General features: G+C 30.1%; 1 protein-coding gene across 1 annotated transcript; it reads left to right on the top strand.

The window, feature by feature from the left end:
- Nucleotides 1-57: 57 nt before the first annotated feature.
- Nucleotides 58-11471, top strand: LOC139491837 (uncharacterized). Its single transcript, XM_071279729.1, has 7 exons — nucleotides 58-206; nucleotides 2283-2379; nucleotides 2967-3043; nucleotides 4193-4321; nucleotides 5750-5840; nucleotides 7317-7498; nucleotides 9196-11471. Exons 1-7 carry the CDS (start codon nucleotides 96-98, stop codon nucleotides 9385-9387), a joined length of 879 nt encoding a protein of 292 aa, XP_071135830.1. The 5' UTR covers nucleotides 58-95; the 3' UTR covers nucleotides 9388-11471.
- Nucleotides 11472-12842: the final 1371 nt, after the last annotated feature.

Raw genomic sequence — 12842 nt, 5'->3', positions numbered from 1 at the left:
AAAAACCGCGGGAAATATTGATTTTAATTGAAAGGAAAATTCCGAGATTTCCGAATGGAATTTTACGTTGATCATGTGACAGTTCAAAATGGATAATGCATTGGAAATCACTTCATAATTTGTCGAAGCCTATATTAAGTTTTACCAAACAAATTTGGCTCCAAATGAATACTGTACATAATGTTGCAGCTACTGGGTTTAACCAGGTATTACAGAATACGTTTTATTTTAATGTAAAATGTTTCCCTTACACATAATAAAAATTAATATCTGAAATAACATGAACAAGTTATAAACGAACTCACCTTACAACAGGGCTAGTGGATCACATGATGGAACAATAAATGCTCTTAACCAAATGAAAAAAAATTGGAACTGACCTTCAAATTTATAGATAGAATCTCATTTTAAAACTAATATATGTCTGGTGTCATATGGTATTTTAAACCCCATGGAAAATTGACAATGGGGTGCAGTGGCGGATCCAGAGGGGGGCGTAGAAGGCCTTCGCCCCTCTTTGCTCGGGCTTTTTTTGTTTTGTTTTGTAAAATGATTTATCAGACTATACTATGTGAACTTTGCCATTTCCCGTGTACTGTAGAATTTAATCTTATGCGACAATTCTATACTTATAAAGATATTTTTCGCTGGAATTTACTGATTGTGAAAGTCATGTAGAGTTGACGAGTGGGTCGAAAAAAACGTTGCTTAGTCATTTTGAAATTCAAATTACAGTAACACATTGCTTAGGCTGAGGATAACAATCCTGACACCTTCAAAGCGACACAGGATTGAGCGAGAATGTATTAACTTCTATTTTACTATTCCACCAAACACTCCGAGTATACATGTACATGTAGACTATTACACTCTCATGAAAAAAAGTTCTACAGCAATATTATTTACCTACGAAAACATGTTTAACATGTTTAACGCCAAACACCTAAGCCTATTTTAAAATAACATTGCTGAATAATGATCATTATGATCCCCAGTCAGTATAAGCTCTAGATATATTTAACGTCTAAGGTACGGACCATTTGATTTGAGGAGACAGTCTGAGATATTTGAGAGCGAAAAAATATTCTGATTTTTGCCTTAAACATAAAAATTCTGGCTGTATCTGGATTAAAACAATAATCTTATCCACTGTTTTTGCTATTAGAAAATTTCCAACAGAATTATTTAGCATTAAACGAACATGATGAATAAAAACGGGCATATTTTTTTTTATGTGGCAGGGGTTTGCATGTCATGCATGTCTGACCGGAATGTCTGTTTCGCTGAACTGATATATTAAATACTTTTTTCAAGACCAGACTGCAACCAGCCTGCTGAGTGTGGCCTTAATGTTTCCATTTGTCGAGTGTCATTCATAAATCAGTTGTCATTTCGGACTCATTCGTAGCCTTTCCCTTAATTTTGTTGGGTGAAACATCTCAACGAAACATTTAGATAAAAATTGTTTGTTTGTCTTTTTTAACTGGTGTCGGCTGTATTGTAAATTTCATTGAATACCCCGGCGTATATCTTGTTTACAACAAGAAATCTGTGAGGTTATGATAACTTAACTTACAACAAAACGGCGAGAATTTTCCATGTCTATTTTTTATTGACAAGTCCAACATCAAATTTATCAGTTCAAATCTTTGGATCCATACTATCATCTTGTGATAGACAATTATATATATATATAAATGAACAAATACAGCATCGAAAATGTCCAACCTTCACACCATTTTTTGTACACTTTACGACAACTACAAAATATTCATGCCTCATGCCAGGAACCGTTTAAAAAGTGCATATCACACTTATTTTATGTTTTTAGCCCCAAAAGGGTCCCCAAAATTTTTCGCCTCACTTCGCTCTGCGATCTTTAAAAACTTCACCCCCTCCTTTCAAAATCCATAAATAGAAAAAATGACCCCAGGATTTAAATACCAAGCAGTTTAATGACCTCAGAGTAAATTTTCCATACAGTATTTTGACCACCTGGTTCCGACAAACCTATATAATCTGGAAAAGTTTGAAGGTCATGTTCTGGATAAATAAAATCAAAATGCATTTTAATTTTGATGTTTTAGAAAATTTAAAACTTAACTAGATTTTGCGGTACTTCACCAGGAATACATTTTAAAATTGAGAAAGGAAATGGGAAATGTGTCAAAGCGACAACAACCCGACCATAGTACAGTATTCATAATTCATACAGACATGTTCCAAGAAAAGCAACAGCCTGAATAATTATAATGTGGAGAATAATAAATTTATAACTGCAGGGCAATCATTATGACTCAAACAGACCATCATATACAGACCAAGCTATACGATATATAGTAGATGTACTGTCAGAATTATCTCCCCTTAACAGAAAAGGTATAGTTTTACAAATTAAATTGAGAAGAAAATATTAACAGTCAGGGGACTTATTGAAATAAGTGATTTTAAATCACTTTTTTAAAAGTAGACAATTTGAAGTTTTGTCACAAATTGTGATTTTGTAGTTTTACCAAAATTTTAAACACATAGGGTTAGATATTATCTTTTCATTAGTGAAATTGAAAAAAAAAGAACTTTTAAGTTTTTGCTTCTTTTAAGTAGCAAGGTTTATGCCTTTGATGCAACCATTCACCTGCAAATTCTATATTCTATATAATTATATCACCTTATTAACAGCAAATGTATACATGTAGCCAAGGATTTGAATAGTAAGTATTACACACAATTAAAAGGATTGAGTTATTTATATGTTACATTGTATCTTAATGATGGGACTGTGATTCGTCACTTTCTGATAAGACAAACAGCTTATTTATAAAATATTGATTAAAGGGAGATAAAAAGCAGATTTTTTTTCAAATAGGGGAGATTAGTTTTATGGGGTAGATTTCCAATTTTTATATGTGGAGAGTTGATTCCTATGTTTTATGCAGCATGAAGAAATTTTTTTGATGTGTTTGCAGATCTCAAATATGATGTGTTAGAACTTGGTGCAGGAACAGGGAAATTTACAGAGAAAATAACTTCATGTATATCTCAAGTAAGCTACATAGTGACATGTTTAAACTATGTTATTTCCTGTTTGATATAATACTTTAAATTCAGAACTAATGCAATGAATAGTTATACAGACTACTTTCTAATTGACTTCACATTATGAGCTTATTTTAGTATGTGAGTCAACTATGATAAGAAACTTTACTTTCTGCTATATAGATGATGTTCTCTCACTAAATAATTCAAAATTTGGTGACTATGTTAAACACATCTATCCCATTGAACTAGAGATAAAGGATATAACAGATACAGTTAAGTCTGCCTCATATCTTGACTTAAATCTTGACATTGACAATGAGGATCCGTTGAAAACAAAACTTTATAGCAAAAGAGATGATTTCAGCTTCCCAATTGTGAACTTTCCATTTCTATGTAGCAACATTCCAGAAGCACCTGCATACGGGGTATATATCTCCCAATTGTTACAATATTCCCGGGCATATATTTCCTATCGTGATTTCCTTGATAGAGGGCAAATGCTTTGAAAGCATAAGCAGGTCTTGCTTCACATGTGCCATCAGTCTTGTTGCAAAATTGCAAGTCCAAATTATGGGATAAATGGAAAATTGCAAGTCCAAATTATGCGATAAACAGAAAATTGCAAGTCCAAATTATGGGATAAACGGTAAAACCTAATTGTGCAGAAAATCAATTTGAAAATGTGACATGAACAAATACAATACCAGAATATACAGAATTAACTACTGAATAAATTGGACCATTATTATGAAATCACTAATAGATAATGAAATGTTAGAAAGTGATATCATGTGCAAAACAATTAAAGGGTTCTCACGGAGATGATTCCTTGACATATAAAAATCTGTCTGCACTCAACAATTTCAAAAGTGGTGATTCCAAAGTTGCATTTAGATTGAAAGATGTTGAATCAATGGAGCACATACATATATCGTTACAATTATCTTAATTTGATGTTATTCACATGCTCTTTTGTTGTCATGAAGACTAATATTTATATCACTAATAAATTATATACTTTCATCTTCTGAATGCTGACTTGCCATGACTTAAAAAAATGAGTCTCTTGTGTCACCTGCAAACAACTTAAAGTAGAATTTAAAAAATTAAATAGTTAAGACGTAAATTATATTTTCACATTTATTTTATCTAGGATGTGAAATATTTAGCTTCAGAACCATCTGATTCTTTCCTTGGTGTATTGAGGAATAAAGTTCCAAGTTTTGTGGATTGTGCTTCATGTACAGCTGATGCCTTACCTTTACCAAATAATTCTGTCAAGGTTTGTTTTTAGGAAAATATTCATATGATCTTAAATAAATAATCACATGTGATCTGGTAGTCAAAGGGGAATAACTCAATTATTTTTTATTTTATGTATAATTTTATTTTGATTGATTGATTGAATGATTGATTGTTTGTAAGCACATAATGCCACTTGCAATGAAAAAAGTATCTATCTATCTAATACACATGGTTTGTATATAGCCAGATTTAATTGATAGAAAAAGTTGGATTTCATAGTGAGAATCACTGACTTTCTTCAGTTCTTCAGGAAAACTTGTGATCCTAGTCAATCAAGATAGGAATTGAAACATGACAAAATATAATCATAGATATAAGAAGATGTGGTATGAGTCCCAATGAGACAACTCTCCACCTAAGTCACAAATTGTTAAAGCAAACCATAATAGGCCGAAGTACAGCCTTCAACATGGAGCCTTTGCACATTCTCAGCAGCAAGCTGTAAAGGGCTCCCAAAAAACTAGTGTAAAACCATTCAAACAAGAAAATCAACGGTCTAATCTATATAAAAAAATTAGAAATGAGAAACATTTATGAACTACATTAACAAACGACAACTACTGAACATCAGATTACTGACTTAGGGCAGTTGCAAACAAATGCAGAGGGTTTAAATGTTTTAATAGGTACCAAACTTAAATTCTGAAAAAGACTTAAATTTGGTATTGCTTTGAGCAGTGATGGCTTCAATAGGTTTAAATACATCTATTTTTGTAGCTCTCTTATCTCACTGTTGTGTTATTAATTTATTTTCATCAAATGTAATGGATAAGAAAGATTATTTATGGTAAATTAATTCATAACCAAAAACTCACGGGTGAGGGAATTTCTCGCTGCATTGAAGACCTATTGGTGACCTTCTGCTGTTGTCTGTTCTATGGTCGGGTTGTTGTCGCTTTGACACATTCCCCATTTCCCTTCTCAATTTTACATATCAAAACAAAAAGGAGAGGAATAACACTTTTATCATGTTTATTGCTGTTCTTCATCAATTTGTTGTTATTTTGACAACACATTTTAAGTTGTGAGAACAATATGCAGCCAATAAATGTTAATAATAATTATTTATGACTGAAGCTGTTTATTTTCAGACCAATTATCTTGCAACTTTATGCAAATTGTAAAAAGTTTTTTTTATAAAAAAATCTTAAATCAATTACAAGCAAATAGTGAATCTTATGTAAAGTTAACTGAATATAGCTGTTTAATTGTACAACTGATTTCAACAGTTTATAAAATAAATCTTATAGCAATTGAAAGTAAAGTTAAGTTTCTTTAAAACAGCTGTTGGACTGATACAACTGTTTTCAATAGCTCATAATTGAAATAGAGTCGAAAATCTTCCAGGAAATGAGTTAACACATTACAGTTTCTGTTTTGATAAAGATTGTTATTTGATTTCCAGTTAATTATTGCTGCACAGTGTTTCCATTGGTTTGCTAATCATGAAAATCTACAAGAATTATACAGAGTGCTGGTGCCTGGAGGACGGTTTGGTATGATCTTATAGTCAAAGGGGAATAACTCAATCTTATAGTCAAAGGGGAATAACTCAGTTGTTTTCTTCTGGGATTCGTTTATTTTTCATGGTTATCAATTATCTCTGATTGACTCTAATTGAGGAAAAACTGTATTTTCATGGATATTCGATTTTAAATGAATTAATGAATTTTATTTTTCATTAACTACAAATTGCATTATTACAGAGAATATCTATGTATAAACAATTACATTAAATATTAAAGCACATGGTTTTGACAACATCTGCATACAAGCAAAATGTGTTCTTTGTTGAACATTTGAATTTGGGGCACTAAATCCATGAAAATTGGTAACCAACAAATAATAACTAATTTACAGTATATAGAACTATAACATGCCATAGAAGGTTTAAAGGTGTTAAAACATATGCATGATGTTTTAGACTATTGTACTCTAGTTTGCACTTGGAATTGGCTGTTTAAATGTAATTTGATGCATGGAACTCAAAGGAAAACAATATAAATGCAAATATAATAAAAAAAAAATTAAAAACATCGTTTTCCGTTAACACAATTTATATTTTCTCTTATTGTGCAAACTAATCATGTATTCAACCAATGATGTGTTTACAATACATTCATTTTGATTATATACTTATTATTATATAGAAATAAGAAGATGTGGTATGAGTGCTAATCAGAGAACTCTTCATCCGAGTCACAACTTGTAAAAGTAAACAATCATGGGTTAAAGTATGGCCTTCAACACAGAGCCTTGGCTCAAACTGAATAGCAAACAATAAAGTCATAATGTCTGAATTGGAAACAAATTGTTACAGGATAACAAATAAATCATGCAAGCTCCCTACAGTGCACTTAATTTATTTGTACCATTTATGTGTAATACATGTACCACCAAATCATGGTACATCACATCCAGTTGTATTTAAAAATAGGTTGAACAAAAATATTCCCATGAATTTGACAGTTGTAGGTAATTAATCCTACATTTTATGGCAGTAAAAGATTTTCTGTGTCATAAATATATGTCTTGGGTATTTCAGAGCACCATTATTTTTTTTATCTGGGGTTTCGCTAGAATATTTTGGAAACTTGAGCTTACATAATTACTAAATCTTGTACACAGATTAAATGAGGGGGAACATTTGATTGGTTAACTTCCAGTGATGGTTATTTTCTTATATGCAATGAAATGTTATGTGAAATTTTTTCTATAGTACTGGACAGGATAAAACTTTATTCATGCCAAGTATTTCTTTATTTGAAACAAAGATAAATTCTGGACAATTTTTTGAAAAGTGCAAATTTAACAAAGACTAATAATGAAAATCATTGGTGGTATTACACCTTTAATGTAAATTCAGAATTTATTGTGTGCATTTATTATTGCAATTTTTTTAAGAATTGACGTGAAACATATGCCATATTTAGTTGGTTCATTTAATTATATTAACATGTCCATTTCTACAGTGATGTTATGGAACAATAAAGATTGGAGTATCCCCTGGGTCAAGTCTATAGAAGATATCTTAACACAGTATTATGACGAAGACACCCCCAGGGCTGTTTCTTATAAATGGAAACATGTGATAGAAAATTTCTCTGGATTTTCATTGAAAAATCATCAGTTATTGCCTGGGATAAAAATGATGGTAAATTATTAAACCAGTTAGAATACAAACTTTTCAACATTTACTTTTTATTTGTACTTGCATGAGCAACATGACTTATGTAATGGTACCCGAATTTACTATTTTGACACTTTTTTCACCTACGTTTTTTTTTTATGATCAAGACAAAAATTTCCATTCTGTGTTTATTTCGTAGCCGTATCCTTCTTTATTATATAGGTTTACCAATTTGATTTTCAATCCATACTGAGTCATAGAAAAATTGGTTTGAATCGACCTCCAAACAATCCATGATTCCGTAATGAGGGGTTCCCAAATTGCATCCATGCTTAAATTCACATCATTAAAAAATAACAGATGTTTTGTTTTATTTTTTCAAATATTTAGAACAATTTGACATTAGTACAAGCTCACTATTCATTTTAAAAAAAATGGATGTTTGTAACATAATTTTTTTGTTCATTTTTAAAAGAGGACTTTTTGTGAATGTCGCATGGCCGCGTTTTCGCACGTTTTTTTTTCCCAGTGAAAGCTTCATCTTTTGATATAAATTGTGAACGTTTAGTGTATATTTGAATATTTTCACCTATTTTGTAACACGTCTATAATGTCAAATAATTCAATTATCAATTGTTTAGTCTCAAAGAAAACTTTTAAGAATTTCTCAGCTGATTATATTCAATAGGTGCAATTTGGGTACTCGGTGCAATTGGGTGCCGTGACGTTAGCACAACATGTGGAGTTGGACCAGCTTACTCTTCCCAAGCACCTTAGATCATCTCGCTTTTTTGTGGGGTTCTTGCAATTGTTGGTCAATCTTAAGTTTCATAATATTTTGTTTTTTGTTTGTTCTTTCCTAATTTTTTGTTTTGTCATGGCATTATCAGCACAAATATGTGAAGCATTTTATTTCTGTGGAGCTAACATTTTGCAATTTTGATACAAAACATCTTTAGGAAGATTTTTTTTGTATTCTTAAAGTTGATTTTTTTGTCCTTTAAACAATATGCATGCAAAGCTAAATTTCGATGATTTTAATTATCCTAATTGTGACATTCTTGAATATAATTCTATTGGAAAAATTTCCCATAGAACAGTAAGTAGTGATTATTTCAAATTTTCAGAATCAGTTGGGAAATATGAAAATAGCGAAAAAATAAGATGAAAGTTATTCCAAGGAATATCATTATTTTTCCTAACAAACTCCCAGTCCAAATAATTATGACGTTTGAAGGCTATTTTAATTTTTTGCTTTGACGCTTTCCTGCGATGTAAGGCGTCAAAGAAAAAAAATATAATAGCCTTTCAAGATGTCATAATTATTTGGACTAACAAACTCCATGCCCAATTTGTTCCTCTATGGTGTGATTTAGCTTATAAAACATTTAAAAAAAACAGCTATTGCTGCAGTCAGACTACACAGGAACTTTTCTGTTTTTGAAATTAATGAAAAATCAGGAATTTTTCTTTATCTGAAAGGGAATCTTGTTCCAAGCTAGAAACAGTGTGGCCTTCAACACTGAGCAAAAATTCTCATCTTACTGCAAGTTTAAGATGACCCCTAAGACTGGTTTGTGTGGAATCATTTGCAAGCTGATGATCATGCCACAATAGATTATTCAATATTTATTTTTCACTTTGAACATGAAAAAATTTGTATCAAATAAATTGAAAATCAACTGAAGATTTAAACATAACACAGCATTATTTATTTTCAGGGTGATAAAGATTTTGTTGTTGGACATTTTTCTTCAATCAGTGTGATATCCCGCTTATCTCCAGAAGAAAAACAAGAGGCCCTTGCTAAATTCTACAATGTTCTTGGTAGTAGTGAGATGACCAAAGATTTGTCTGAAATACAGATTCCATTTCGTACAGAAATTTATGATGTAGAAAAGATGGTGCTTTAAAACTATAAAAGTATAGTTTATTTAAAGGAGTTGATTGAAATCATTTTATATTTAGATCTCATGTTATAATTAATTGATTTGAGGACTTAAGTGTTACAAATTTTGTTATCTTATTTGAGGAATTAAATGTTAAGAGTAATAGATTGGATTCTAAAAAATTTTCAATTACATTTGGCCAGTTTCAAATGATAGAATGTGAGTAGCTGATTTGTTTAGGTAGGTTGTTGAAATTTACTGCTCATTTTAGGCCTGAACAAAAATACATGTGTTTCCATACAGCTGACTTACCTGAAAGTTTTGTGTAAGCTCTAAATATAATTTTTTTTTACATCCACTATTTTAGTCAGACTGTTTCCCCATGTTAAAACCAGTGAATTCATTAAAAGAATATTATTAATTTCCTACCTAGCAACATTAAATGTATTCAGCATGTTTCCAAAAACACAGGTTTATTTTTTGTTGTATTTTAAGCCTATTAGAATATTTGCTGTTTATGTTTCAACTTTCCCTTTATATTATGGTACCTCTCTTGATTTTTCTTAATCTATGCATTAAAAATATTTACTAGGCAATCTCTACATTTCTCAATATACATCCCAAATACTTATTCTCAGACTGTAAAATAATTTCTACTGTTATAATTTATGGACCTAGAAATGAAATGTGCTAACACATATCTTTATTTTCCATAATTTGATGTATCATACACTTTCAAATGAAAATTTTGACATTTAATCTGATGTATCTCATATGTGAATGACTTTACTCTTTGTTGTTGGTGAACTAAAATATTGTCTGTCTCTTTCATGTCTTTCTCAGAAATATTTTAAATGATATTTTCACACCCACAATATTTCACTGTTTTAGAATTTTACTAGACATTTAATAATAATAAAATACTTTGTTTTACTTTTTGATGGATTTATCTTACTGAAAATTCATTTTCATAAAATTATTAAAGCCTTCTTTATGTTTATCAAAAACATGTAACTTTTTAAAGTGATATCTAATGAGAACAAGATTCCCTTTCAGACAAAGACAAATTCCTGATTTTTCACTAATTTCAAAAAACAGAAAAATTCCTGTGTGGGCTGAATGCAGCCATAGCTGTATTTAAAAAATGTTTTATTAGGTTAATCACACCATAGGGGAACAAATTGGGCATGGAGTTTGTAAGAATAAATAACTAAATTCCTTGGAACTACTATCCTCTTATTTTTTGGCTATTTTCATACTTCTCAACTGATTCTAAAAATTTGAAATAACTGTTCTTGGCAAATAGTTGATAGATTGAATGAAATACATTTGGATTTAAGATCAATTTGGCCAAAGTTGTACTGTATACTTTGTCTACTGATAAGTACATGTAGTATTGAAATAAGTAAGTTTACTAATTTTTGTCAAGTGCAATTACTTTTATTCTGTTTGTCTAGTCTCAATTTTGTTAAATATCATTGTCTTTTAGTCACATTATTTAATGATTCTGGAAGTTAGTTTTGCATATGTGAAAACATTATATTTTAAAAAGTCAAACTTCAAATTGTCTTTTGGCAAAAATAGTATTTAGAATTTTCCTCAGAGTTTGGTATTTTTGTAATTTTACTTTTAGTTTTGTCAACATAAAAGATTCTAATTACAAAATTAGTAAGTATGTTTTGTGTCAAACAAATGTCAAACTGAATATTTGAATCCCATTTTGTAGTTTCAAAAGAGATGTGTCTAATTGAATAAAGAAGTTATGGAAGGTGAAACGCCATAAAAAGATGCACAATCAAAGAAGAGCATATTGTTTGTTGACATTTATTAACTGTGACATTTAATTGAAAAAGAGAAAAATATGGAAATACAAGACAATTTAATGTTGGCAAATTTTGAGTTTGTTACTCTAAACACCTGTTGTTTATTACACAGTTGAAAATGTTAATTCATTTTCCAGTAAAAATTTGTTTGCTTAAATGAAAGTTGTATGTTATTTGAAATGTTAATCAGTTGATATTTATTGTATTATTGATGTTTTTAACATTTATACAGATTCTGTAATATGAAATATTTTTTTTATCATCTTGATAAAATTGTTTCATTAATGATTTCCTTTTGTATTATATCCCTGTAAGCAATAGCAGGGGTATATATTTGAATGTTATTGCCCTTCTGTTTGTTCCCAACGACCTTGCAAGACCCTTTAGGATAGTCAAGGTTGTTTTAAAAACCTCGTCCTCGTTCTGTTTGTCTGCTTATTTTATCATAAACTCTCCTACATGTCCTTAATCCTTCAGTAAATTTCAAATTTTTTTTTAACAGATTGACAAATACAACATATTGAAAGGTAGATTTTGTCCTAAAATATAAGAAATAAGAAAAATGTGATATGAGTGTCGATGAGACAACTATCAAAGAACAAGAATGTAAACAACTACAGGTCACTGTAAGCACTTCAGCAATGGGTAAAATCTTCATCTGATTAGATAATCTTAAAAAATTTATTTGCAGTGTGTCCAAATACCATGAATGGACTTTTTTATACGACCACAAACAAATTTGCCGTCGTATATTGGTATCATGTGGTGGTCGTCCTCCGAAGACATTTGGTTTCCGGACAATAACTTTAGTATAAGTAAATAAAAATCTATGAAATTTAAACACAAGGATTTAACCATAAAAGGAATAAGGGGCCCCAAATAAGCATTTTTCTAGTTTTGAGACAATAACTTGTAAAACATTGTATGGATCAGACTTGGGGTAATTGTAATTGTAATCGTTAATCAGCTGTAATTGATTACAATTTTTCAAGTAATCATTGTAATCATTAATCAGCCAAAAATCTGATTACATGTAATTTAATTTAATCAATTACTTTTTAAAATGCCCTCTAATCCTCATTACTTTATGATTACATTCTGATTACAATGGAAAAAAATCTTGAACTGTGTTTATGGTCAATAAATGATCCTTTTTGTTATTCTTATTTAATGAATATTTAACAAGTTAAGATAGTTTGGTTTACTTTATAAAGCATGTTAATTGATTTGTATACTTCAGTAAATTATAAACTGTTACAGTATTGAAAAGTCATCATTAACCTAAGAAGAGACATATATAATTCAATTTTATGTCTCTTGCCATAGTAAAAAATATTGTTCATATATTCACAATTTTAAGATGTAAATATATATATTTTTTAAAAACCTGTTATATTTAAGTTATATTATACTTTTCTTTAACCCTGCATTATAATCTTTACTATGGATCTCTATGAAATTAAACAATAAGTTTCCATACCACAAAGGGTTGGTTAGGATTGGCTTTTGGGGGTTATGGCTCAAACTGTTAAGGAATTAGAAGCAACAAAGGGGAACACAAGAGTTTCCTGGTTAATGGACAATTATTTTAGTACAATGATATGTTAACAGCATAGTGTATTGCACAAAAGAAAAAACATTGAAAATATAAATTCA

The sequence above is a fragment of the Mytilus edulis genome, chromosome 10, assembly GCF_963676685.1.
Source record: "Mytilus edulis chromosome 10, xbMytEdul2.2, whole genome shotgun sequence".
Classification (NCBI taxonomy): domain Eukaryota; kingdom Metazoa; phylum Mollusca; class Bivalvia; order Mytilida; family Mytilidae; genus Mytilus; species Mytilus edulis.
Note: the sequence above shows the minus strand (reverse complement) of the source record. Positions and strands in the feature narration are given on the sequence as shown.